Source organism: Poecilia latipinna, unplaced genomic scaffold (assembly GCF_001443285.1).
Source record: "Poecilia latipinna isolate Pla-1442-1.1 unplaced genomic scaffold, P_latipinna-1.0 Scaffold444, whole genome shotgun sequence".
Classification (NCBI taxonomy): Eukaryota; Metazoa; Chordata; class Actinopteri; order Cyprinodontiformes; family Poeciliidae; genus Poecilia; species Poecilia latipinna.
The window spans coordinates 273,724-297,871 of record NW_015113060.1 but is presented as its reverse complement, the minus strand read 5'-3'; the positions used below and the strand labels follow the sequence as shown (position 1 = coordinate 297,871).

At 40.1% G+C, this 24,148-nt stretch overlaps 1 protein-coding gene across 1 annotated transcript in view; it reads right to left on the bottom strand.

The window, feature by feature from the left end:
* Positions 1-565: 565 nt before the first annotated feature.
* The window catches only part of efna4 (ephrin A4), a 44,049-nt gene continuing 20,466 nt past the window's right edge, over positions 566-24,148 (bottom strand). The window contains exons 2-5 of the mRNA XM_015038538.1: positions 16,941-17,239; positions 10,657-10,725; positions 2,346-2,372; positions 566-1,486 (exon numbers count right to left, since the gene is read on the bottom strand). Of these exons, the coding sequence (XP_014894024.1) occupies positions 1,401-1,486; positions 2,346-2,372; positions 10,657-10,725; positions 16,941-17,239 (481 nt within the window). The 3' untranslated portion in view covers positions 566-1,400. The remainder of the gene's footprint in view (positions 1,487-2,345; positions 2,373-10,656; positions 10,726-16,940; positions 17,240-24,148) is intronic.

Genomic DNA, 24,148 nt, shown 5'->3' with positions numbered 1-24,148 from the left:
AGTGCCAACAATTATGTTTTTAAAGCAAGAACAAAATGTATGAAATATGTTTACATTTTCCGACAGTAAGCCAATCCAATAACGTAGCAATAACGTCAAATTATATAATTAGCTCCTAAGGAAAAATAAAGAGCTCTGTTCTCGTCAATTTCAATGTAAAAATATATCGGGAGCCTGAGTTCATTCATTCATTCTTGCCAAAATTTTCACACGCGAATATAAATTTAATAATCAACTTAATAACTTGGCAAATTCAGTTTAGCGCAGCATATAAAATGATATATCCGTGATTTGTAAGTATGAAAATCTGTCATTTTCTGCTCACATAAAAATTAAGTTTGTGTTATTTTTACGATTAACTTATACAGACTGATTGTTACTGTAGTAAACAACTGATTTACATAGACCCAACATAATTTTTTTTAAATAGGTCTAATATGCTATTTTACCAACTACCCACATGAAGCCAAAAATCATGTGACGATAAAAATAAAATCATAAAGCTCAGATGTGCACACCGTTTATCTTTCTGACTCCGATCCGTTCACCCATAAATCCGTGTTTTTCTCTCCGGTGGCTCTGAAACAGAAAGCATGTTGTAACCCTAACGCAGAGCCGGTTACCCAAAGAGGAACAACTCCTGTAAAAACCAAAGTCCGGCATCCAGTCTCTTCTTGTATGTCCAGCCCAGTTCAACCAGTAAAAACCAGTTTGATCCCAGCAGGGGGCGCAGGAGCCCAGTCTCACTTTTCCACAAGAGTTGCCCTTTCCAGATTCAAAATGCCTTTCCTTTGAGATGGAAGTAGAGCAGATTTGTTTTGCTGTGATTATAATAATGAGGCATTAATGTGCGAGTTTGAGTCCATGTCCAGAAAATTAAAGAAGAAACAGAAAACCTCCAACCTGAGCCAGTCCTTACTCTAGCAGGTTTATTTGGCCGCTTTTTAAACTGGAGGCTTCCACTCAAACAGAAGTAAACAACAGAAGAAGTATAAAAAAATATGTATATATATATAAAAAAAAACAAGACACAAAAATAAAAAACTTCACTGGAGGTCCTGATTCTTTCATTGTTCTTCTGGCTTCGAAGTGAGATAGGAGTCTTAAGATGGCTCCCGCATGGAGAACATTTTATCTGAGTAGTTGTACGACAGGCAACAGGTAGAGCAAGAAAACGGGAAGAAATGCTTTGCTGCACTTCGGCGTCATTTCCCTGAGTCACTGTGGTCCGGAGAAACCATCGTCCTGCCTGGATTTCTAACCACAGTCGTTAATGTGCCTGGCTTAGTCCGGCAGAGATTGCACTTTGCCATTTGTTGTCCGTGAGCTCAGTTTTATTTTTCCTTTAGATGCCAGAGATTGCACCCATGGAGCACAGGCAGGCACTGAGGACAGATGAGTCAGGTGATCAGCGGTAAGAGGATGGAGATGAGGAGTGGAAGAGAAGTGGTCCTCAGTGAGACGACACTGCTGCGAGGTTTTGATCCTAGAGCAGAGGAGAACATTATGAATATTTGTTTCTGTAAGAAGTACAACCAAAAATGCTTGAATACGAGTTTCCTTCTTCTGAATCTGTCTGGGGATTTGGAATCACATATAGACCTTTTTTTTTTTTGCCACAGGACCTTATTATTCATTATTATTCTGTTTAAACTTGACACCAATTTAAAGCACAACACTGTTTTGTGTTTTGGCTGGAAAACGTGACTGATTTAAACACAGTCTGTTAACCATTTCACACTGGCGCTCCAGTTTATGTCTGAGCTCCCATGTGACTGCATTCGTTTTGGGGCTCAACAAGTAGATGACTAACAGTGCCTTTAAAAGTGATTCGTACGCCTTTATCTACACCACATTTGGTCATTTTACAACCACAAACCTCAGCATAGTTATTGAAACTTGCCAACATTGATATAGTGGATAATTGTAAAGTGGAGAGCAGCCAGTCTTTCTAATGAATTCCCATTTGGATCTGGATATGCTGCTGGAAGGTGAACCTCCGCAGCAGACTCAAATCTTTTGCTGCCCCTTAAACGAGTTTTCCCCCAGGATTGTTCTGCATTTAGTTCTATCCATCTTCCCATCACCGTCGACCACCTCCATTATCCCAGCTGAAGTGAAGCACCTCCAGAGCATAATGACTGCGCCATCTGAACAACATGTTTGTAACAGACCTGTGGTTCTACAAACAAGTTGTGGATCTCCGAGTTACCTTGGATCCACAAATTTGACATGCAGGTTTTAGCTCAATACAGAAAAATATAGAAATTTACATGTTACACTGATCCACAACCTACAAAAAAAATAAAATAAAATAAAATGTTTTACAAGAATTTACATCTCACCTTGTATTCGTTTTGAGCCCTCTGATGCTGCAATAAGCAAGAAGAGAAGAAAGATAGAGTTTAGATCAAGTTGAGGCATGGAAACAAGATGCTGATTAGTCATTTTTGCATGTGTAACCTTCTCAATAAAAGTGCTGCTTTGTGTAACAAAAAGAACAAGAAACAGACAAATGACCAGGGGAAGGTATTTACCATTACTCAAAGACCAACGCCATGAAAAATGGGTACTGACTGACTGTGCAACCCTAAATATGTCCCCTATGCAAATTTTCTTAAAGGTCATACAGAAAAAAAAGAGCTTGGAAAGCATGGCAACAGGAAAAAGATAGTGTTATGTAAATTAGAATGACTAAGAATGATGGAAATTATACCGAGAGGGGTACAGGAAATGGGGAAAATGCAAGAAAATTCAAAATGACAGCCGAAACCAAGAAGTGGACAGAAGATGAAAGGTAGAGCGGTGAAACTCGAGTGAGAAAGTAAGGTGAAAGAAGAAAAGAAGATTCGAAAGACTGAGACAAGGTCAGACGGGGAAAAGGGAGGGAAAGAATAAGACGGGATAAGGGGGCATTTGTGTCTGGGCGTCACTTTCTCAGCAGGTGGGTAGAGGGTGCTGAAAGGAAATAATGGAGGGAGAAGTGGAGGACTGCTATAATGGAGGAATAGGGAGCTGTTAAGAATGAAAACGGGGAAAAAAGACCAAAAAAATACTGGTAGAAAGGAAAAAAAAAACTGTAAAATTTCTCTGAAGCAGAAAACTGCCTAATATTCCAAAGAGCAACGATGGAGGGGTCAGAAGGCACGGATAAGACGGCACAACTGGCTCTTAAATCAATCTGTGGCCTTGAACTCACCTCTTGACAACCCACAAGTCAAACACCTAACCGTGCACACGCGAACACACTCAAAAGCCGTAGCCTGGAAAATAAGGTGTGTATCAATGACCTCAGAGAACCAACCGCTGATCCATAACCCGATAAGCCTTCCTCAGCGCGTCTGAACAACACGTGGCTCCGCCCGACATGAAACCAAATTACTCTCAAGTTGATATAGCTAACACCCATCAAGGGGTTAACGAAGCATTAAATAGCCTGCTATGTCACACCTTAGTACTGAGCTTGTGCAAGTGTGCATCGATGTGAGCAAGAGTATTTGTAAGGTGAAGCAAACGGTGCCGAAAAAACAGTTACAATTGTTAAAAAAAAACAAAACAAAACAAAAAAAAAAACAAATCCGTCTATAACGCAATTAAAAAAATCCTAAATCCAGACAAGTTGTGAATATTTTAGTTGGTCAACGTTGCACAATTTATCAATACAATTAGCAACAGAAAAAAAAAAAAAAAAACGCATTACATTTATAAAAAATATGTGCATTATTTGTATTCACCATGTACCACATGAAATTATGGGAAAAATATTTATTTTTAAATTCTTCAGCTGATGATGCATCTTAAAATAAAACAAAACAAAAACAAAACATAAAAAAAAATCACATAGTTTACAAATAGAATATTATTGAGACAAAATAGTAAAAAAAATATATTTTTACACTGAAAGCAACAATAACTGAACCACTTTCAATCAAGAAAAAAAATATCTTTGGATAAATGTGTCTTCTGTCAACAATTTATCGGTGCCACTGATTAAATAAGACAATATAAAAATAAGCAAGAAAAAAAGCCAAGTAATTACTACATTAAATATAAAACTGAACAGCCAGAGTCACAGTATCCCACAAACAATCTCAAGTAAAAACATTATTGCCATATTCAATAAGTTACATTTTACAGAAACTGCATCTTTATCAATGTTTAAAAAAAGAAAAGAAAACAAGACAAACTAAACAGTTCCTACATTAAAATTCCACAAAAAAGGGGAAAAAATAAGTAATATGTTGAAAATGTTTAACTTTTGAATTTTTTCTATTTTTTTCTACTCAAAACAAATCTCAAGCTCACAAATTCTAAACAAAATTTGTAGAATTTTTAGAGAATTTATTTGTACTTTGATAAAAAAAAAAAAAACACACTAAAAAAAACAAAACAAAATTGAAGGTCGTATGTCTGGAATTAGTGATACAAATGAAACCGGGAAAGTTTTAGAATTTGTTGTGATTTATAATTAAACTAATAATTTAAAACTTCTGAGTAACTTTACGTTTTTAATTAAATCGCTGTGAAATCAACGGGCGTTTCATTCGCCGTCGAGTCGAAAACACAAAGTTTGCCGTTTTCAGATGCCTGGCGTTTACTCGGCTGTGGGTGATGTGTGTGTTTTGATCAGGCTTTAATCACATCATTTGCGCAAACAGCTGAACATCGACGGCTCTCGTTTTTGTGTTAACATCATCATCTTCGTCATGGCGAACTCTCCCACAAAATGGAGTCCACGGGGGCGTGACTGCAGAAAAAAAAAAAAAAAGCACGCTCTCCGCAGTGCAGTCTGAGGCATGCTGCATGTGTAACTGCACATGGACAGCCGTGGCAAAGTGCGCATGTGCCTCCGAGTGTGAGTGTGTGTGTGTGTGTGTGTGTGTGTGTGGCGGCGTTTATGTGGGTGTATGCAGAATGCACCACTGCAGAGACAATGTTCCACCATTCCACCTCTCCTCGTGCCGCCATTTTACACACATAGGCACTAATGCTAACTAACGTAAATAAAATCGTTATACAAAAATGGTGGGGAAAAATTAAAATGAAATAAAAAACCAGCGGGGAATTTCAGACGCAAATCGCTAAAAACGGTAAAAAGCTAAAATTTGGGTCTTGAGGTTCAGTTTGAGTTTTGTCCACTGGGTTTCAGGCGCACAAAGAGTGACTTGGATGAGAGCAGAGGGCGGTGAGAAGGAGGGTAAGGATTCAAGAAATTAAAGGCAACCATCCGCCACCCCCCCATACCGCACCCCCCAAGAAAAGAAAACGAAAAAAAAAAAAAAAACACCCCGAAAAAGAATGCGAGGCAAAATGGTGACGCTCTGCAAACTGAAATAAATGTAATGGACTGCTCACAGCGGGACAATGACTAGAAAAAAAAAAGGAAGTGAGACGAAGTGGGAAGGGGAATCAATTAGGGAGAGATGGAAGTTGGTCTGTAATGGTTTCTCACAGTGGGACGGCAGGGAAAGAGGAAGCCGGAGAGAGGCAGAGCAACTCGAGGAGCCAGAGAGATAAACACACCAGGAGGGGGTTTTAAGGAGAAGATGCAGAGTAAAAAGGTAAGTATGGAGTAGGAGGTGAAGCGAGCTTGAGGAAGATGCAATAGAAGGCTGTGGGGTATCCGAAATTTCACGACAACAATTCGGGGCTTCATTTTTATGATGCAACAAGAGCTTGAGAACCTATCAGACATCGTTTTTTTTGTTTGTTTTCCAAACGCGATTTGTGATAGCATTGCGTTACAAAAAAACAAACTCGCTCCCATATAAACATCAAGCTGTCGTGCTTCACGATATTTCAGGAAATAAAAAAATAAAAAAATCAAAGAAACAAATCCGCCATCTGTATTACTGACAAATTAAACACCAGAGAAATCGAGAGACGGTTTAGAACTCACTGACCTTGGAGCAATGACAACACACCTGATGGACTCTCTCATCGTCACCTCTGTCCTTCACACTAACCGCTAATTAATTTAAACCCCTCACGACAGAGTTATCCCCAAGTGGAAATGCATACAAGCTGGTTTTTGAAGAAGATGGAAAAAAAAAAAAAGTGAGGAAGGGAGGAGCACGATTTGAAGTCTAGATAAGAGGCGTTTGCTGAAGGACAGGAGCTGCCATCACTGACGGCCACACAGGCGTCTAATGGCATGCCCTGCTGCCATGCTACCTGTCAGATAAAAGGGAACCAAGTCAGGAAGGAAGCAGGGAATAAGCGGGAGCTTTTACCACAGGGGAACAACACAACAACAGCGAGTGGACAGACTGCAATACATCGCCTCCAACTCTCCTTCATCCCCGCTCTCATCCATCTACTTCACTTTCCTCTCGCCGGCCTCGTACACGTTTATCCCAACGAGGCTCGCCGCACAGCCGGCGCGCGACAGAGATGGAGCGAAGCGGGGCAAAAGGGAAAAAGGGAGCTGGTGGAAAGCGGTACGGCGGACGCAGAGGTTCGACAAAGGGAAGGTGTAAACAGGAAGGTGGCAAGGCGGAGTCTGAGGGCACGGAGGAGGATGTCTGAAAGACTTGCTACGGATGGGGCCTAGATTAGTTTTGCTCCAGTAGCGAAAGATCATAAAAAAACGAGGAAGGGAGGAGAGAGCTGAAGAGACAGAGAGAAGGGGGGGATTAGTGCCACTTCAAGAATGACAGAAGAGTGAAGAAAGAATGAAAGCGAGGAGGTTGGAGATGAGGAGGAGGTGGGTGGAAGGGAGGTGGGGAGTTAAAAGACAAGGAGACGCAGATCCTGAAATTTAGTCGGGATTAGTTTTGGTTAAGGAATAGGATGAGAGGCAGAAGGAAGAAAAAAGAGATGAGGCAAGGAAACAGAACCCAGATGTGTGCATGTCTTTGTAGGTAGAACTGTTTCTGCTCTGAAGTCAAAGTGATTTTAGAACTGAAAATGAAATGCATGTGTGCATGCTGTGCTAAGAATGCAGAACTCGAGTGATTTCTACAATTTCTTTATTATTTTTGGCACAGATGAGCTGATTGGGGAATACAGTCAGAAGGTCAGGAATACATTAGCCTTTCCTCAGAGAAGTGAGCTATCTGATGTAGTTGTAATTAATGGGAGCCAGATAATTAACAAACTTTAAAAAAAAAAAAATAATAAAAAATCCTTCAGATTTTACTCTGGTAATAAAGTAGCAAATTACCTCCCGACTGACGTCGCGCCTGTGATGACCATTTCGGAGTTTATTCGAGATTAAGGACATGGCGCAATCTCGTTTCTTGTCGAAGTGTGTCTCGCGATTTGTCACGCAGTTGCTGTCTGTTTGTGTCTCTCGTGAAATAAGTTTATGCCAAGACTCAAAATTTGAAGAATTAAAGTGGTTCTTGAGTTGCTGCCCTGTTGTGTTGATGAAGTCAGTCAGGACAAAAGTTGTCAGGCTGCCCGATAACACACTTTTAAATCGTTATCTGGCAGTATTCTGGTTCCTTTGTGGAAAAAAAAACAAAAACAATTTGTGACAAAGTGACAGAAATGATACGACACAGTAAGCTCAATGAGACCAACTAGCTGCCAAGAACACAAAAGTTGCCATCTGGCACCCTGACAACACTCGGATACAACGGCACTGAAAAAGTGTTCACTACTTTTCTTTTCTTTGTCAGAGATTGTGTGCCACTAGTTGTCGTTATCCACATTATCCAGGCAAGAAAATGTCAGAGATGGAATGTGGGAGGACATGCAGCGAAGGTCCCGGAAGTTTGGGACTGAACCTGGGATAGCTGTCGAGGTCTAATTGCCTCTGAATATGGGGCGCCTGCTGCACCACACCGTCGCCACCTTTAAAAAATGTATAGGAGCATTTTTGGTGAATGGTAGAAGAAGAAACTGTGCCAAACGAAATAAAAATCAAATATTAACAATCACAACACTGCAGCAGAGTAGCCATTTCTCAGCTTCTTCGGGAGGAAAATCAAAATCTAAACTTCTACAGCCATGGATATTTGTATCCAGGCTTTAAGCTTGGTAACTAATTAATAAAGCTGATTTTGAATTGCAAAGAAGGAAGTTCGTTCTTGTCCTGTCCGCTAATAAAGATGCCGATGAGCAACTCTGACAACTCTTAGCTACGAAAGCCCCCCAAGAGCCCTGAGCCACATTTAAATAGCAACTATCCGGTAGCAACTGGGGTACTTTTCTGAAATAAGATAAGGTGACAGTCACAGATAAGATGTGTCAGCACTTTCAGATTTCACACACTAGCTAATAGTTCGTCACTAGTGAAGGTAAAGTTGGCGCTAGGCTGCCTGACAACAGTCGGTTACAAAAGCAACGAAGAAGCCTCCAAAACGTGAGTCTGGCAGAATTTGGGCTTAAACGAAATGACAGAGAAGTAGATGAGACAAAGAAAGCACTGTGAGAGATTATCCAATAATTATGCTAAAGCTGACTCACACTGATCGAACTTCTGCCAGTGAGATTTGTGAAAACAAAATTACTACACTTTCTAAGCTTTGTTGGGCATTAGGGCCACTGTAGAATTAGACAAGCATGAATACAATATTTGGACTGATCAAATCTGAGCGAGATGCCGATTACTCTCTTTGAAACGCAGGTTGGGATTAGCAAAACGTTTACTGTAAAAATTTAATTGTTTACCCAAAAATTATGGCTAAAATCTTTTCTGGTTCACATTCAATGCAAGATAAATTAATCATTTTCTCCAGTTTGTATCCAACTATAATTGAAAATGATAAAGTTGGGGTTTTACAATCTCACTAAAATTTAGGTCAAATTTCCTATTGTTCTCATAACCAGGACGTATTCTACATCCCTATTAATGTTAGCTAAAGCTTAATTATTTAAATCATCAATGGGAAAGTTGGCATTTGCCATCATTTGCTGTCCCTATCAGGATTACCTACCGATATCGTTTAGCTACATATTTAAACTGTAAATTCAAAACAAAAAAATATCGGTGAACTTGGAATAAAGATGAGAGTAAATACCACAACATACAGTAAGTATATTGTATACTAATTTAGATTATTTACTGCAAAGTGACACTGTTGATCTTTATTCTACTTGTAAAACTAAATATTATTTTTATTTCCTGAAATATTTTGCTAAATTGTCAGCTTGTTCCGATCAGACCAATTTTTGTGTTTGGTCTCATGAACCTAAAGGAGGTTGCTCTATCATTACCCCCAAATTCGAGGTGAAAGGAGGTTTATTTTTTTCACAGTTTGCATTTTCTTCCCTCATTTATTTAAACTATATCTGTTTGTTAAACAACTTTCCAGCCAGTTTCACTGAAGTGAGAGAGACAGAAAAAAGTGCGTTAGTTCAGTCTGGGACAACACAACAAGCCCCCCTGCAGACAACACAGGGATGGGAACTGGGACAGACGTCTCAGACACGCATGCGATGCTACATACACACTCGGATACGAGTCCAACTGCCAAAGATCGCACGCAAAGGCCCATAGACTCGCACACACAAAGCGTAGCAACAGCAACAGAAAGAAAAATGGTCCACGCACACACACACACACACACACACCGAGCACCGTACAGGGATTCCCACAGTGACTGGGCAACATTCCCAACCGGAATGGGCAGCTCACTGGACTGGAAGACTAACATTACTCCAGGCGGGCTCTGGATTAGATCAACTCTGGGAATTTCACACTGAGAAAGGGCGATGGGGAGTGGGTGAATGAGGATGACAAGCAGGTAGAAAAAAGAAAGACCACTGGTTGGATAAGATTTAAATAAATGTGATGCTCAAAAAACCCATAACAAAATATTAATTTAATTTGTTCTAAATGCAGACTAGGCATGATGGAAATGCTATATGGGCTTATGCTCATAATGTTTTGAACAAATCTGCTTTAAGACAAACATCACCTGTTCCAGCCGTTGTAAAACTAACAAGTACATTCAGTTATAACATTATATTTTTGATTCCGATACATAGACCTGGGTAATATCATTATAATAAAAAAAACTGAAGCTTTATTGAGTAAAAATTTACAGCTCACATTTTTTTTTGGCATTCTGCTACTTATAGATTCTATTTATCTGATATATTTACAGCTGATATTGACTAGTAAATTAGTCAGGCTATCTGCTGAGGTAGCCAACCTGCAGTCATGTTCATAACAGGCTGCTGTACTACAATAATACAATCAAAACTGAGTTATCTTAAAAACAGTTTAGTTCCCACACCATGACTGTTTGCTTCCTTCAGCTGCAAATACTTCCAAATTGACAAATTTGACTTTGTCGCAAGAAAAAAAAAGGGAAACAGTTTTGCAGCTGCAGAAACTCCAGCTACTAGTTTTTGCTCATCAAGTTAAAATAACTTAAATCATAAATATGGTATAGTGGAAAAGTTTAGGCATTTCAAAAATTGATTTTTTTTTTAAAGCTGTAACTTGGTGTGGATTGATACAGGAAAGTAACCAATGCTCAGCAAAGAGTTAACTTCATAGTAGTTTTCATTTAGGGGAAAAAAAAGAATACTACAAGGTTAAAGATAGAAAGCAGCAAAAAGCTCAGTAGTGAGTGGCAGTCTGAACATCATTCTATACTCCCAGACATGATAGTAGAGATGCGAGAGGCAGAAAGAAGAGTCTGCTGGTGTACAAAGAGGAAAGCATAAAAGAACAGATGAAAGGATGAGTGTACTCACTGGGCTCACAGCATACTGTGACACGCATCTTCATGCATGGCAGAGGAGGGCCTTCATCTGTCGGCAGAGCTGCAGAGAACAAGAGTCAAAATAAGGTGTAAATAAGCTACTTACTCATCAAACCCAACAAACAGTTCTGAATTCAGCCCACATGTGGAATATTAAAAGAAATAAATTCTTGCACGGAGCAAAAATGATTCCAGAAAGTCTATTTAAAGGATCTCTTGCTACAAATACATTGCGTGCAGGAAAGCTTAAGAGCAGACGACGAGTTTTCCCACTTCAACATTATCCGAGCAAGGATTTACATCATCTTTCTGTTGCACACCAAATATCGCACTTATCCTCTTGGCTAAGTAAAAACAACGAAATGCACTACAGAGATGTGCCACCATTAGAGAGGAGCTGCTCCCCATATCGATGCTGATCATGGCTCACTCGGGAATAAAAGGATCCTAATAGATGCTTTACCTGTCACCGCATTGTTGCTTTTGGTAAGCAAATTTGTATGAAACCCCCAGTTAATGTGTTTTGTCTTAAAACTATTCTCAAGCAGCTGCTAACTCAGAGACGCGTAATAAGAAACACTCCAGATAATTTGTCAACCATCAGGATGACTCCAGATATGTAAAGTAGTTCAAAATACAAAAACACTATTAGAGCACAATATTCAAGGGATAAATTTGCATGATACCATGTTTGGTGTTTAATGATTAGAAAAGGTGCCTTAATTGAAAGTTTTGCAATTCTCTGTTAAAGAAAAAAAATGATTTTGTGATACTAGTGTCTACAATTCACAGTATTCAAACAGGAAATAGGCAGACAAAGACAAGAGGGGATGACATGCAACAAAAGGTCATCCCCAAGGTCAGGAATCAAATCCAGACGGTTGCATTGAGGCCGAATAGCCTCCTTATATGAGGCGGTCGGTCTACGACTAGAACACGCACCTCTCCACACAATGTGCTTTTCTGATAAACTTATGTTAGTGACGTTAGCTGGAATAACCGTTGAAATATGCTGCAACATGTTAGAAGCACATGATATTGTGCAATACTGTCAAAGCTCGAAAAGGGTTTGTTCCTTTACTTTTCTTTCTTTTTTTTAAAAAAAAGCTTTTAAATCCTGACGACTAAAGCTACTACAACGGCATCGCTTTCTACGCAGTTTGGTGACTTTGAAAATGTTTTTTTTTTTTTTTTGTGGATCAAAATGTGAAGAAATCAAGCTTTTCATGAATACAAACTAGGTTCAACATCCATATATCACTTGTTTATTTGGATGAAGGACATCTAACTGGTAAGCAGGGAGGAGCGATGTGGAATTAAAATCTAACTACAATATGTTGTGGTATTTGTGGCAGTACCAAGAGAAGTGAGGATAAAATGTAATTAAAGAATTCATCACCATCTTTTGTTTGTGAATCTATCAATCTGAGCCATACACAAAAAGAATTGTGTAAATATATAAACACATCAAATAAGCCATTTCTCTACAAATGTTGCACTGCAACTATGTATTAAAAACCACAACATCATCAAAGTTTTTCTTGCCACAATCATTCTGACATTTATGATACCTGAGTGTGGATAGCTTACACCATCTAGCCAGCGATCCATTTTCTACCTATCAATAGGAAACCAACATATCACTCTCCCCATTAACATTCTTCAGCTGTTTCTGCGGATCTCGAGGTGTTTTAAAATCCAGATGAGATCGATAGTCCCTTCAGTGTGTTCTGGGCCTGCCCCGGGGTGTCGCATGTGAACGCATCCTCCTCAAATGCCTGACGAGGGTGCCTCCCAGTTACCCAGCTCCTTTGAGGAGCAGCAACGTTACTCTGAGCGCCCTCAAGATGTCGGCTCTTCAAGTCAAAGCGCGGACAATGCACAAAAAAAAAAAAAAAAAAAAAAAAGCTAATTTTAACCTTTTGCATCCAGGATCTCACTCTTTTGCTTATGATCCATATCTCATAACCGTGTAAAAATGATGAGCTTCAGTTCCACCTGCATTACTGCAAACCGTTCTGGATCCACTTCCTGTTCTTCCTACCTTCACTCCCTCCACAGGAACCAAGGCTTAACAGAGTTTGCAGGGTAAATTTTCCCAGCTTCATTCCCATCTACCTTTTCAAGGTGGGGTTTGATAATAAATCAAACCCACATTTGTTTTCAAACCCCACTATTTTTATTGAGGCGTTTGATTTACTCTTATGTTGACTCCTTTCCTAGATCAAATTGTCTACCAGAGCCCGAAGCCTTGGATAACATACACATGGAACCAATATTTAGTTTTATACCTCACTAATTGAGAAACTCCTGTTACATTAAGGATTATGGAGTACCTATTACTTTCTAATTAAAGATCGGAGCAAGACCTGGAGAAACTCTTGTTAGTTTATAAATTGTGGAGTACTTAGCATCCCAGAACAAGAATCAAACACCGTGAACCAACATTTAGCTTTTTTTGTTTCTACCCTTACCTTTTAGTCTCTTGGCTTTGTTTTTAGTTGTTGTTGTTTGTATTTTCTTCTAATTCATGTAAAGAACTTTGAACTGCCTTGTTGCTGAAAATTTGCTATATAAATAAAATTACCCTTACACGTTGAAATATAAGAGCCTACCAAGTATTGTAGCTAAGCAGTGCTATTTGATTGAGGCAATGCACATATACACTTTCAGATGGTGTGATTCATTATATTGTGCAATTATAGAACAAGTTCATACAAAGAACTTAAACTAGCTTACAAAAATATGTTTGTGGCCCATCCAGTACCACTAACTGAACCCAAATAGTACGAATATCAGCCTCAGGGGATCCACATGAAAATGGTTCAGATTCTTTATAAAGCCTCAAAGAAGCTCAGGAGAAAGGTGGCGTGCACGTGGAGTTTGAGCAACAAAAAGCTACACGTGGAAGGCATAGGTTTTCCAACATCCTTCCGTCTCTCGAGTAATTATATTTAATAACAGAGAAAATCTCTGCAAGCTATTAGACTCGCAGATGACAACGGATTCACACAGAGATAATTGATGAGATGGGTCCTTCTCCGACACACACCACTTACGCGAGTTTATTTAATCAAAAAGTGAAGATCTGATCAATTTGATTTGCAAAGCCATGTCATGCCCCTTCTTTGTGGCTTAAATGCAACTTCTGCCTGAAGTCAAACAGCAGCCTTTCCTGCTGTGACCTGCAGGATCCACCCTGAGTAACCTCTACAAAAACCGGCTCCTTCTCAGTTACATCAGTCGCCAGGAATGACGCACTGAAAGCTGCAGACACTTCTGACAGCACATTGGGAATCACTTTTATGCACGGCTGTAAATATTAGACATTTCTCCCAATTATTTAAAGCCACACTCATAAATTTATGCATGACACCAGAACATGTGGCGCTCCTGATGCCTGTACCCTTCTATCTTTTCCATCCTGGCCTTTTCCTTTACAAGATACTGCATATTGAAATCTAAGAGCGTTAATTGAAAACCTTCTGCAACTTTACAATTGCTTAAGTTTAAATAGCCCAGAAAGCCACAGCGGGACCCCTACTGTCAGCCTGAATAAGACTGCATCACTGAAACCAAGCACTTACAGCAGAGACACTTCAACTATAATAAAAACCAATGACATAAATGTGCTTTTGTAGTCACCAGATTGTTTAATTTTGCGTCATAATCAAATAATCTAACATTTTTTCAGGGCTTCACAGACATTTCAGAGCTCATACCATCAGCAAATAACTTCAAGTGCTTTGAGAAGAGGTGCACTTATCTTTTACTGGAGTTCTGGATTGTGCATAATACTCTAAAATCAAATAGACCTACCTGTGTGTTCTTGTTAAAGTGTTTGTACTAGGAAAAACACTTTTAAACATTGAAAATGACATGTTTTAGCCTGTTTTTATGCACATATATATATATATATTCTATACTGTTGCTGCTGCAAGTTTCTTCATGTTAAAAAATAGCTGTTTTTCATTGCTGGCACCCACTGCTTATTTAGGACTAAGGATTATAATGAGGAAAGTTTCAATGCAACCAGCTGATCTTTTTTTTTTTTTTTTTATTTTAATCAATTTATGAAAATGTTTTTTTTTTTTTTTTTTTTTAAATCAAAGTCCTGGTGTCTAGATTAAACGTGCAGAGGTGCCCAGTGTGGACTTTTCACAGTCAGAGAGACCGTTTTATAGCTGCTGTTGTCAGTTCATGAAGCACTTTATGTCTCCATCTGCTGATAAACTTTATGGGGATGGTGATTTAATTTTTCAGCAGAGCTTTGCACCTGCCAACACTTCCAGAAGTACCGACAACTGTGTTACTGACTTATGGCATCGCTGTGCCTCACTTGGCTTGGATCAAACCTCACTTAGGATCTCTGAGGTTTTCTCAATAGCAAGATGAAACAATCCAGAGCCAACAATGCAGAAGAGCTAAAGGTTGCTGTTAAAAAGGAAGTAAATTACTTTTCCATAGCGTTTCGTTTCATCAAGATGCATCTCTATATATTGGACTCGTTTGTCTTGCATGACATGCCATGGTGGTTAATTGGTGCCATATATACGTACAAACCGATTTGACCATTCAATGAACTGAGCTCTCTTGCTATCCTTACTGTTCTCTGAAGTCGTTCGATGCAGTGAACAGCTGACCAGCAGAGGACCTCAAGCTGTTTCCTGTTTTTTGGTGACCCAGACATGGAGAACTTGTGGGTTTCTGTCAACTCATTGGAAACTGTGACATTGGGCTGTAAAAGTGTCATAGTCTTTTGGCACAGAAGGGCTGAGATCAGCTCAGACTGAACAAACTAATGCCATTAGTGTCTCTAATATCATTGTACTGTCAACCCAGGCTAACCCCATTATGCAGCTTCAGGGCTGCAGAGCCATTATGAGCAAAAACCCCAGAGCCAGACATTTGGACCAACTTTACGCCTTATCTTTGATGTGGACAAAACGCACACAATCGCCCTGAGCCTGCTGCAGCCTGACCGGAGGGGGGGGGACCTATTGTTGCTTTTCTATGAACTGGCATGAACACCGACAATGGCCCAGTGTGCATGTATGCATGTGTGTGTGTGAAGCCACTCTCTCATGCCTTCACAATACGCCATTGTCCTGTGAACCCCAACAGTAATTTATGTAAAGATTCCCTCTCTTCCTACGTCCCTCTTCTCCAATGCTTTTGTTGTACTTCTGTTTCTCTCTCTCCAAGGTGGATTCTTCTCATCCCTTTTCCACTCCTCCATTACAGTAACGTCACAGCTCTGAGTTTCCCTCTCGTCTTCTATCACTTTTCTCCCCTTGTTTTCGTTCCTCCGCTGCCATCATCGCGTATTGATTGCCATCTTTCTTTTTCACTCTCCCATCCCTCTGCTTCGTTATTTGTTACCCATCGATGCCATGCATTTTTTCTGACTCTTTCAGGACCTGCATTGTTGTCTTATGTACTCCTCCTCCTTTTTCTAAGTTCTTCACCCAAAAAATAAAAAATTACAACCACTGGAATAACTTGTGCATCTCCTTTCTCCCCCTTACTTCACAAGATTATAAATAAGTGAGGAGAGACAAGAAGGATGTTGTGGAGAAACCATCAGGTGTGACACCCTGCTGGTTTAGGAAAACATCACATTCATGTCACTCAGTGAGAATTTATATAAAACATAAATGACATAAACCGCAGTTTTCCAGCTCCAGATCTTATAAAAATTCCAATCACACCATGATGGGTTGATGTCAGAAGATGCAAACTGAACAGTGATAGCATTAAACTATCTACAGTTTTATCGGTGAAGGGAAGCTGATCAGAGCTGAATGGAGTTATGCATCTACTTTTCTGCAAAGGATAATTTTTAAAGTGCTCTCCACACAAATAGAGTAAAAAAAACCCCCCAAAACAAAACAAAACAAAACAAAACATGAAATACAAGAAAAAATGGGAATAATGACATAAAAGCAGAAAAGAAAAGTCAGAAAGACAGACCTAAGATATGCAGGGTAAATCTGAGGAATATAAACCTTTCTATACCCAGAGAGAGATGATGGTTTTGATAAAACCCCAAAAGATCAGCAGTTGTAAATACAGTGAAAGTGGGTTTGCAAAACAAATGAACAGCACACATTTCAGTGCTTTTAGCTCTAAAACAATTAAAAAGTAATAATTTATTTACCTAAGGTTGTGGGACATAAAGGAAAAACACATATTTTCAAGCACAATTCTCTTTCAGACATGTCAACCGTTTAAGTTCACTTGACAACGTGAGACCCTCCTCCTGCCTCTACTTACAGCTGTAGGTGTAGTGTCTCCCCGGCAGGAATTCAAAGCCAAGCGAGAACGGGGTGAACCTTTGGATCTTTTCAGAGAAGCGGACCGGTCCAAACGGAGCAAACGGGGTGTTGCATTCCCACCTCTTGACGGCCTTTTTGGTTTCCACGCAGCCTTTGAAAGCCTCCTCCTCCACCAGGTAGAGGACCAGAGTCTCTGGCTGCTCCGGAACCAAACTCCCTGATTCGGGGTAGCTGGGGCAGTAGATGTCCAGGTAGTCATTGAGATTCAACTGGACAGAGAGATTTCCCGCCGTCAACCTGGAAGAAAGAACGACGGGGACATTAATATTTCACCGAACAATTACAGAGTGATTGGAGACAGCGGTGGTGATTAAACATGAGTGGTGCCTGGAGGAACATGTGTAATTTCAGAAGACCGATTGTTAGTCAATAACGTAATAAATGCGGACGACAAAGGAAAAGTTTGGCACGCATAAAAAAAAAAACCAACAGTTTTACATAAAATTTTGGGGGAATTTTACGTATTCACAACTCCATTTTTATTCCCAGACCAGCGAGGGAGAGCTGCTCTGGTAGAGATATGAGGAAAAACAATTTTCCGTATGCTAATTACACCACTGAGGGGAGACGAGTGTGAAATAAACTCCACTCACTCCCTTTTCACCTTCTACAATGCGATGCAAGCACACACTGCCGTGCACGGGCCTAAACAAATGTGCGTGCGCGTACACAGTGGAGTCAGTCAAGGCTGACTAGCTTTTGGCACAACAACAACTTTGGACAAGACAGCATCATTAGAACAGAGGAGCTGCATAATGTATGCTCCTTCAGACTGAGGGTTCTGACTTCCTGTCAGCTTGAGTATAAAGAGCTACCCATGTACAAAGTAATATAAGAAACAGGAGGGGAGTGGGTGGATTACATGTAAATATGTTATTAAATACTGTGAACAGCTGTGGAGAAGAAAAAAAAAACAAAAAACAACAGGGTTTCTGCATGTTTTCATGGAAAAAGTCCAGACTTTTCCAGACTCTAATTTCCAGAGCCGTCTGCCAATTTCACTCATTTCACCACAAACAGTGTTTTATGTCAACACAATGGCGATGGCGGCACAGGCTCATGTAGCCGTCTTGCTCTGGCAGTTGTTTGGTTGTATGCTTGTGTTTAATCCACAGGAGGAAAATGTTTTCATGGTATGTGCAATGTATGATGACGGTGTAAGTTAATTGATCTTTAATATTATAATTTCATATGAAGAGCTACACAAGGCAGAAAAAAAAAAATTAACTGCAAAAGCCAAAGACAGGAAGGGCATAAGAAATTATAAAAGGATGGAGGAAGGGAGAAAAGAAATAAGGAAGGAAGGAAAAATTAGAGGAAAAGGAAGGAGGTAAGGAATGAAAAAAGGACGAAAAATAAGGGAAAAAGTAAAGCACTGGAAATGACACTAAGGGCAAGGAGTGAATGATGGAAGGAAAGACTCATGGAAAAAATAAAAAAGTAAAGAATGAAAAAGCAGAATGGGGAAAAAAAAGAAAAAATAGAAATTTAAAGGACAGAATGAAGGAAGAGAGAAAGGACAAGGAAAAAGCTTGGAAGTAAGGACACAAGGGAAGAAGTGAGGGAAGAGGGGGCAAAGGACAAAGGCAAAAGGGACCAAAGAAGGCCAGTGGAAAGCATATTAGGAAGTATGCAAGGAAGGAAGAACACCAGGAATGAATTAGTGAAGTAAAGAGACAAGAAAGTGTGTAAGGACAGTAGGAAGTACAGGAAGGCAGAAGGAGGTAGAGCAAGACATACGGCGAAAAGGGAAGGACACGGGACAAAAGGGTGAAACTACACTAGGAAGTAAATAAAGAAAACCACAAGAGAACGTAGGAGGAAAGAATCAAAGGCAAGAAATAAAAGACAGAGGAAGACAAGGATGGAATAGTTAAAGGATACAAGTAAAGAAAGGTGGGCACAAAGAATGCACTTGTGGAAGGACACAAGAAAAGATGAAAGATACTACATACTGGAATAAGAGACTCACTTTTTCTTTTTTTTTCTTTTTTTTTCCCTTTTTCTGTAAATATGTAGATTCGGAAAATTTCTAAGTACAATTCCAAAATTTTCCGACAGGAATCAGAAACTCGAGACTTGTGACAGAAGACGGATGAAGAGCCGTAAAGAGAAAAACTATGGCAAAGGAAAAAAAAAAGTTGGATGAATAGGTGAATAAAGTGGAGTAAAGAGAAAAGAAAGCGTTTTAATTAGTGACCCCAGAGAGTCTGAGTGCAGACACTCGGCGCGCAGAACAACGGCATGGAGGAGGAGAGAAGACGGACTTTAATTGGCCTCCTCTTCTCATGGAGCAGCAAGAGAGAAGAATGAGGGGCAGAATGTGGCTCGAGCAGAAGGTTCAGATCCGTCAGTGGGAGTCTTTATAGAGGGGTGACAGACCGGAGGAGAGAGGAAGAGGAGTGCTGGGGCTCACTGAAGAGGAACATGGGAGGGAAGATGAGCGTAGAGTTTGGGAGGGGGAGAGAGGTGGAGGTGGTGGTGCACAGCAGATCGCTCTTAAGTTAAGTAGGCGAACAAAGGAGAGAGCAAAAGAATAAGCAGCACGGAAAAATGAGTGCAGAGCAGCAGCAGGAAGAGGTACTCGGAGCAACTGATGAAAGCAGAAGTGGAGCGGATAGATATCAAGGGAAGCAGGAGTCTGAGATGGTCCAGTACGTTTACAGTGCACCAAAGATGGATGGAGCAATGAGAGGAGAAATGACACGAGACTTTCTGGGACCATGACTAAAACAGAAAAAAAAAAAAAAAAAAAAAAGCTGAAAGAGATGAAGGTTTTCCCCTCCTGAAACTTGTTGCGAATATCTCAGTAGAATCGTGGAGCAGAAGGGCCATCATGTAAGCTTGCTTTAGAGTCGGACATGTTCACGAGTCATTTTTCTCAAATCCACGTCAAGCTCCCAGAGAGACTCCGTCTCTGAAAAGGAACTCGGCATCGTTTCATTAAAGGCATGCTGCTGCACCGTATGGAAACAGACATTATGCTCTGACCTAATTCACTTATTAATATTTCATATCTTTATCTTTGGTACAACATTATGTCAAACATTTGAGACTATTAACATTCAATAAAAACATAGAAATAGAACCAGTAGTTTATTTTAATAAATCAAACAGCCAGTTCTTTTATTTTGAAGAGTCAGATACATCTGATTGTAATAATACCAGCATTCCAGAATGAGAAGGAAATGTTTGATACGAGAGAAACAGATTCTTTAAAAGACTACAGTCCCACACTGTGAGCAGCAGTCAGGTCTCATGGCTGCCGGAGCTTGAGTTGGAAAATTTGCATTATGCTACTTTATGTTTGTACACTGCTCAAAAAAATAAAGGGAACACTCAAATAACACATCTTAGATCTGAATGAATGAAAGATTCTCATTGAATACTTTGTTCTGTACAAAGTTGAATATGCTGACAACAAAATCACACAAAAATCATCAATGGAAATCAAATTTATTAACCAATGGAGGCCTGGATTTGGAGCCACACTCAAAATTAAAGTGAAATGTTCCCTTTATTTTTTTGAGCAGTATATTTTAGCCCGTCAGAGATGAGAGTACCCATCTCTCGTCTGCAGCTTGGATCATGACTGGTGAAAATAACACATCATCTTCTGCAATCATCTGCGTCTACTGAAGACATTTCCAAAGCGATTAGATTGCATGTGTTGGTCAGAAATCTGGTATAAAGGGGCATCCTGTTGGATAAGTTTAATATTTTTTGAGATACTTATTCACAATAAGATTAAGTTTCAGTGTTCAAAGCAATATCTTTCCCACTTTGAATACCCTGACATACACAGCATCACCCCTCAGCCCTAATGTGTGTTAAAGTGTGTGTGTGTTTGGGATGAGTGAGATCCCAGAGACGAGCCTTACAGAGGCCACTTCCTGCCACCATGTGGAAATTGATGATCCATCAAAAAAAAGACAGGACCCGATCGATCAAGATTCCTCGCTCAGGACCCACAAAAGCGACTTTGCCTGGTCAATACCCCTTCTGACACTGTGTGTGTGCTTGTGTGAGTAGATGTCGACGCCTGTCCAATAGCTCCATTACCTTCCTGCACTAATTACAGCACAAAAGGTGCTTGGTTTTTGTGGCAAGACGAACAGAAAAACCTGCAAGCCAATGTAGACACACACTCTGGTGCATAAATACAAAGACAATCTTTTCCTCTTCTAACCACCTGTGGAGCTTTTTAAGACACCTCAGGCAGAGAAAGGTTTCCTGTTGAACTGTGTGTGTGTGTGCATTCAATAATAGGCCCGTGCTGTGTCAATATGCTGCACTCTCTGCTATACATGCCACTCACTCCAAGATTCCCTCTTCAGGTTCTCTTCTCTCCCATCCCTCACCTAAAAACCCCTCTCTGAATCCCCCTCTCACCCTCTTCTTCCTCCCTACTCCGTCTACTCTCTCGTCTACCCTCCTCCCCATGTTGGGTGACATGCACTCATTCTCCATCTGTTGCTTTCAGAGACTGCACATTCTTATATTACCTGACCCCCTACCTCCCACAAGCCTCCACCCTTAGCCCGTGCCATATGCACGCCAGCAATTACAGTCGGTGTGTGCTGTACTCATGTCAACCTGTCATCCCTCTCCTTCCTCTCTCTTCCCTTTCCTTCCTTCCTTCTTTCCTTTTCCTCCTCTCTGGACCTGGTAGGCCTGGGAACGCCCTAATTACACTCAGCACCCTCCTCCTCCTGGCAGACTCCAAGCGACACAGCCGTGACAGCAGTGGGGCATCACGGGAGAAGCTTTGAGAGGCTGTGGGTGTCGGGGAGGGGTGTGTTGGTGCAGCCTGGCAGAGGGAGAATCCTCTGGATGTGGCAAAGAGGTACTGGTTACGTGCAGTTTGCCAGAGCAAAGGCAGAGTGGTAAAATAGAAACTCACACAAACATCCGCAGGACACACTTCATCCCTTCTGCCACTGCACCAAGGACTGTTGCAAGCTCACGGTTGATAAGGAGCTGAAGCCAAAATAACAAGCTTGGGTCTTCAGTAGAAATGCCAACATTTATCCCTTAATAATCACTGAACACTGCCATACAAATCCAGGAACTCCGCAAAGCCAATATCCTGCAGATGTGTCCCCATGTTGCCGAGCGGCGCGCACACACTAATGAAATGCAGGGGGATGACTGTGGCAGAGACCTTTGATCCTTTAATATGAGAGAATAATTAAAGGAGCAACAATCTTGCAACACGGCCTCAGGAATACAGAACAGATTCTCAACTATGCACAGCAGCTGCATATGCCCCAATACACAGGACATAAATATCTGGTAGGAAAAAAAAAAAAAAAAAAATCATAGAATAAAAATGCTGAAAAACACAATTACACTTCCTGCCATTACGACTGAAAGCATGCGATCGTTTTAATACGCTTCTTGTTAGCTATGTGCCTGGCTTCTGGTCCCTTTCAGCGATAGGAGGAGGCCAGGACGCTTGGTCGAGTCGCAGTTCTTCTGTGGTCAGTCGCAGCAGGGCGACCGCCAACTCTGCTCACTACGCTGGCTGGGCACAGCGCTCTGTGGTCGTACTTTCCTTGGCTGGATGAACTACCAACTCTGTGGTGGGTCCTAAAAACAACACTTGCAGCCACATGGGTGGATCCATGTGCTCTCTTTAATATTTGGAGTTGGATTTCATTTCTACACTCCTTTTACGGGAAACAAACGAAGATCACCGTGTCAAAGAAGAATTAACAAAAGGCGAGGCATTAATCTCACAAGACAAAACGAGGCTATTGTTCGTGGCATCAGTAGTTCTGATGTGGCGTTGATTCATCCCCGCATGTCATCATTAAAAAGAAAACATGTCAAACCTGGATCAACAATAACATCTCAACTCATTCAAAAGAGTTTGTTTGGCGAGTTCATCGCTAGCTAATCTGTGGAAACCAGTGGAACCAGAGGCACATTTTTACCGGTTAATTGTCCGTGGAAGTCAAAAGACGATTCTCACGGAATGATTCATTTTAGTCAAAAAGAAACAAAAAGTATGACTAGCTATACTTTTTTTCTGTTCTACTCCTAATAGTTTAAAACAAATATGGTTATATAAAGGTGTGAGCGCCATGCGTGCAGTAGATTATCTGATTTACTAAAATAAGCTGAAATGAAGCAGATACACACAAAGCATACCTTTTAAAAGAAATTATTGGTGTTGAAATGTCAAAAATCCATAGTTTGCTTTGTTTACTGTAAACGAATGTTTTTGTGTGACTAGAATAACTATTTTTAATAATGGAGGCCACTTTTGAACATTTTTGTTTGATTAGGGGTCTTAATCACTAATAGTTCAAAAAGAGCCAGCCAATCCCAACAGGGGACCACATTTACATCCAATAAAATACATTTGAGTATAAAGTCTTCATTGGAAAAAAAAATCTACACTTACATTTCAATATTTACAAATTTTAGGATTTTTTTTTTTTTACAGTTATCTTCACAAATTATGCAAATGCATTACCAAATAAAAAAAAACTGAGGAAAAATAACAATTCATGGGTTTAAAATGAGGGTCAAAATTAACGAAGAAGCAAATTGACGCCAACCCGCATAATTGTTAGTAGTGTTTGTTTACTTTAATCAGCGAGACTGGCTGAGTGAGCGTAGTTAGGGTCACAAATTTGTGCAGCAAAATGAGTTTGTGGCTTGAAAGCTGAAAAGTTTGCAAACCATTACTGAATTCTGCCAGAGCATAAGCAGTCCTATTAGCCAAACCGTTAGCAGTCAAGTGTGGAAATGAGCTGATGGTAAAAGCAGCCATACAAAAACAGAAAAAAAAAAAAAAAAAAAAATACTTTTTGTTAGCTACTCATCTGGGATGACAGGGTAGCTTTTGCAGGTTGAGCCATCAACATATTCTCCCATGACTCATGGCTTTCCAATTAGTGCTGCTCATTATTTTTTTATCCCCATCATCATGATAGTTCCAGAGTAGAGTCAGCACATACTCCCATTTCACAAAGTTTGAGAACTGAACGCTATACAGCAACTCAGTCTGGTAGTTTGGCTTGAATTTTACGGAAATGCCTTAAAAAAAAAAAAAAAAAAAAAAAAAAAAGATTGGTAGATTTTTGAGGCTACCACCATAAGTTATTTTTTTTTTAAGAAGAGGATACTTATTCA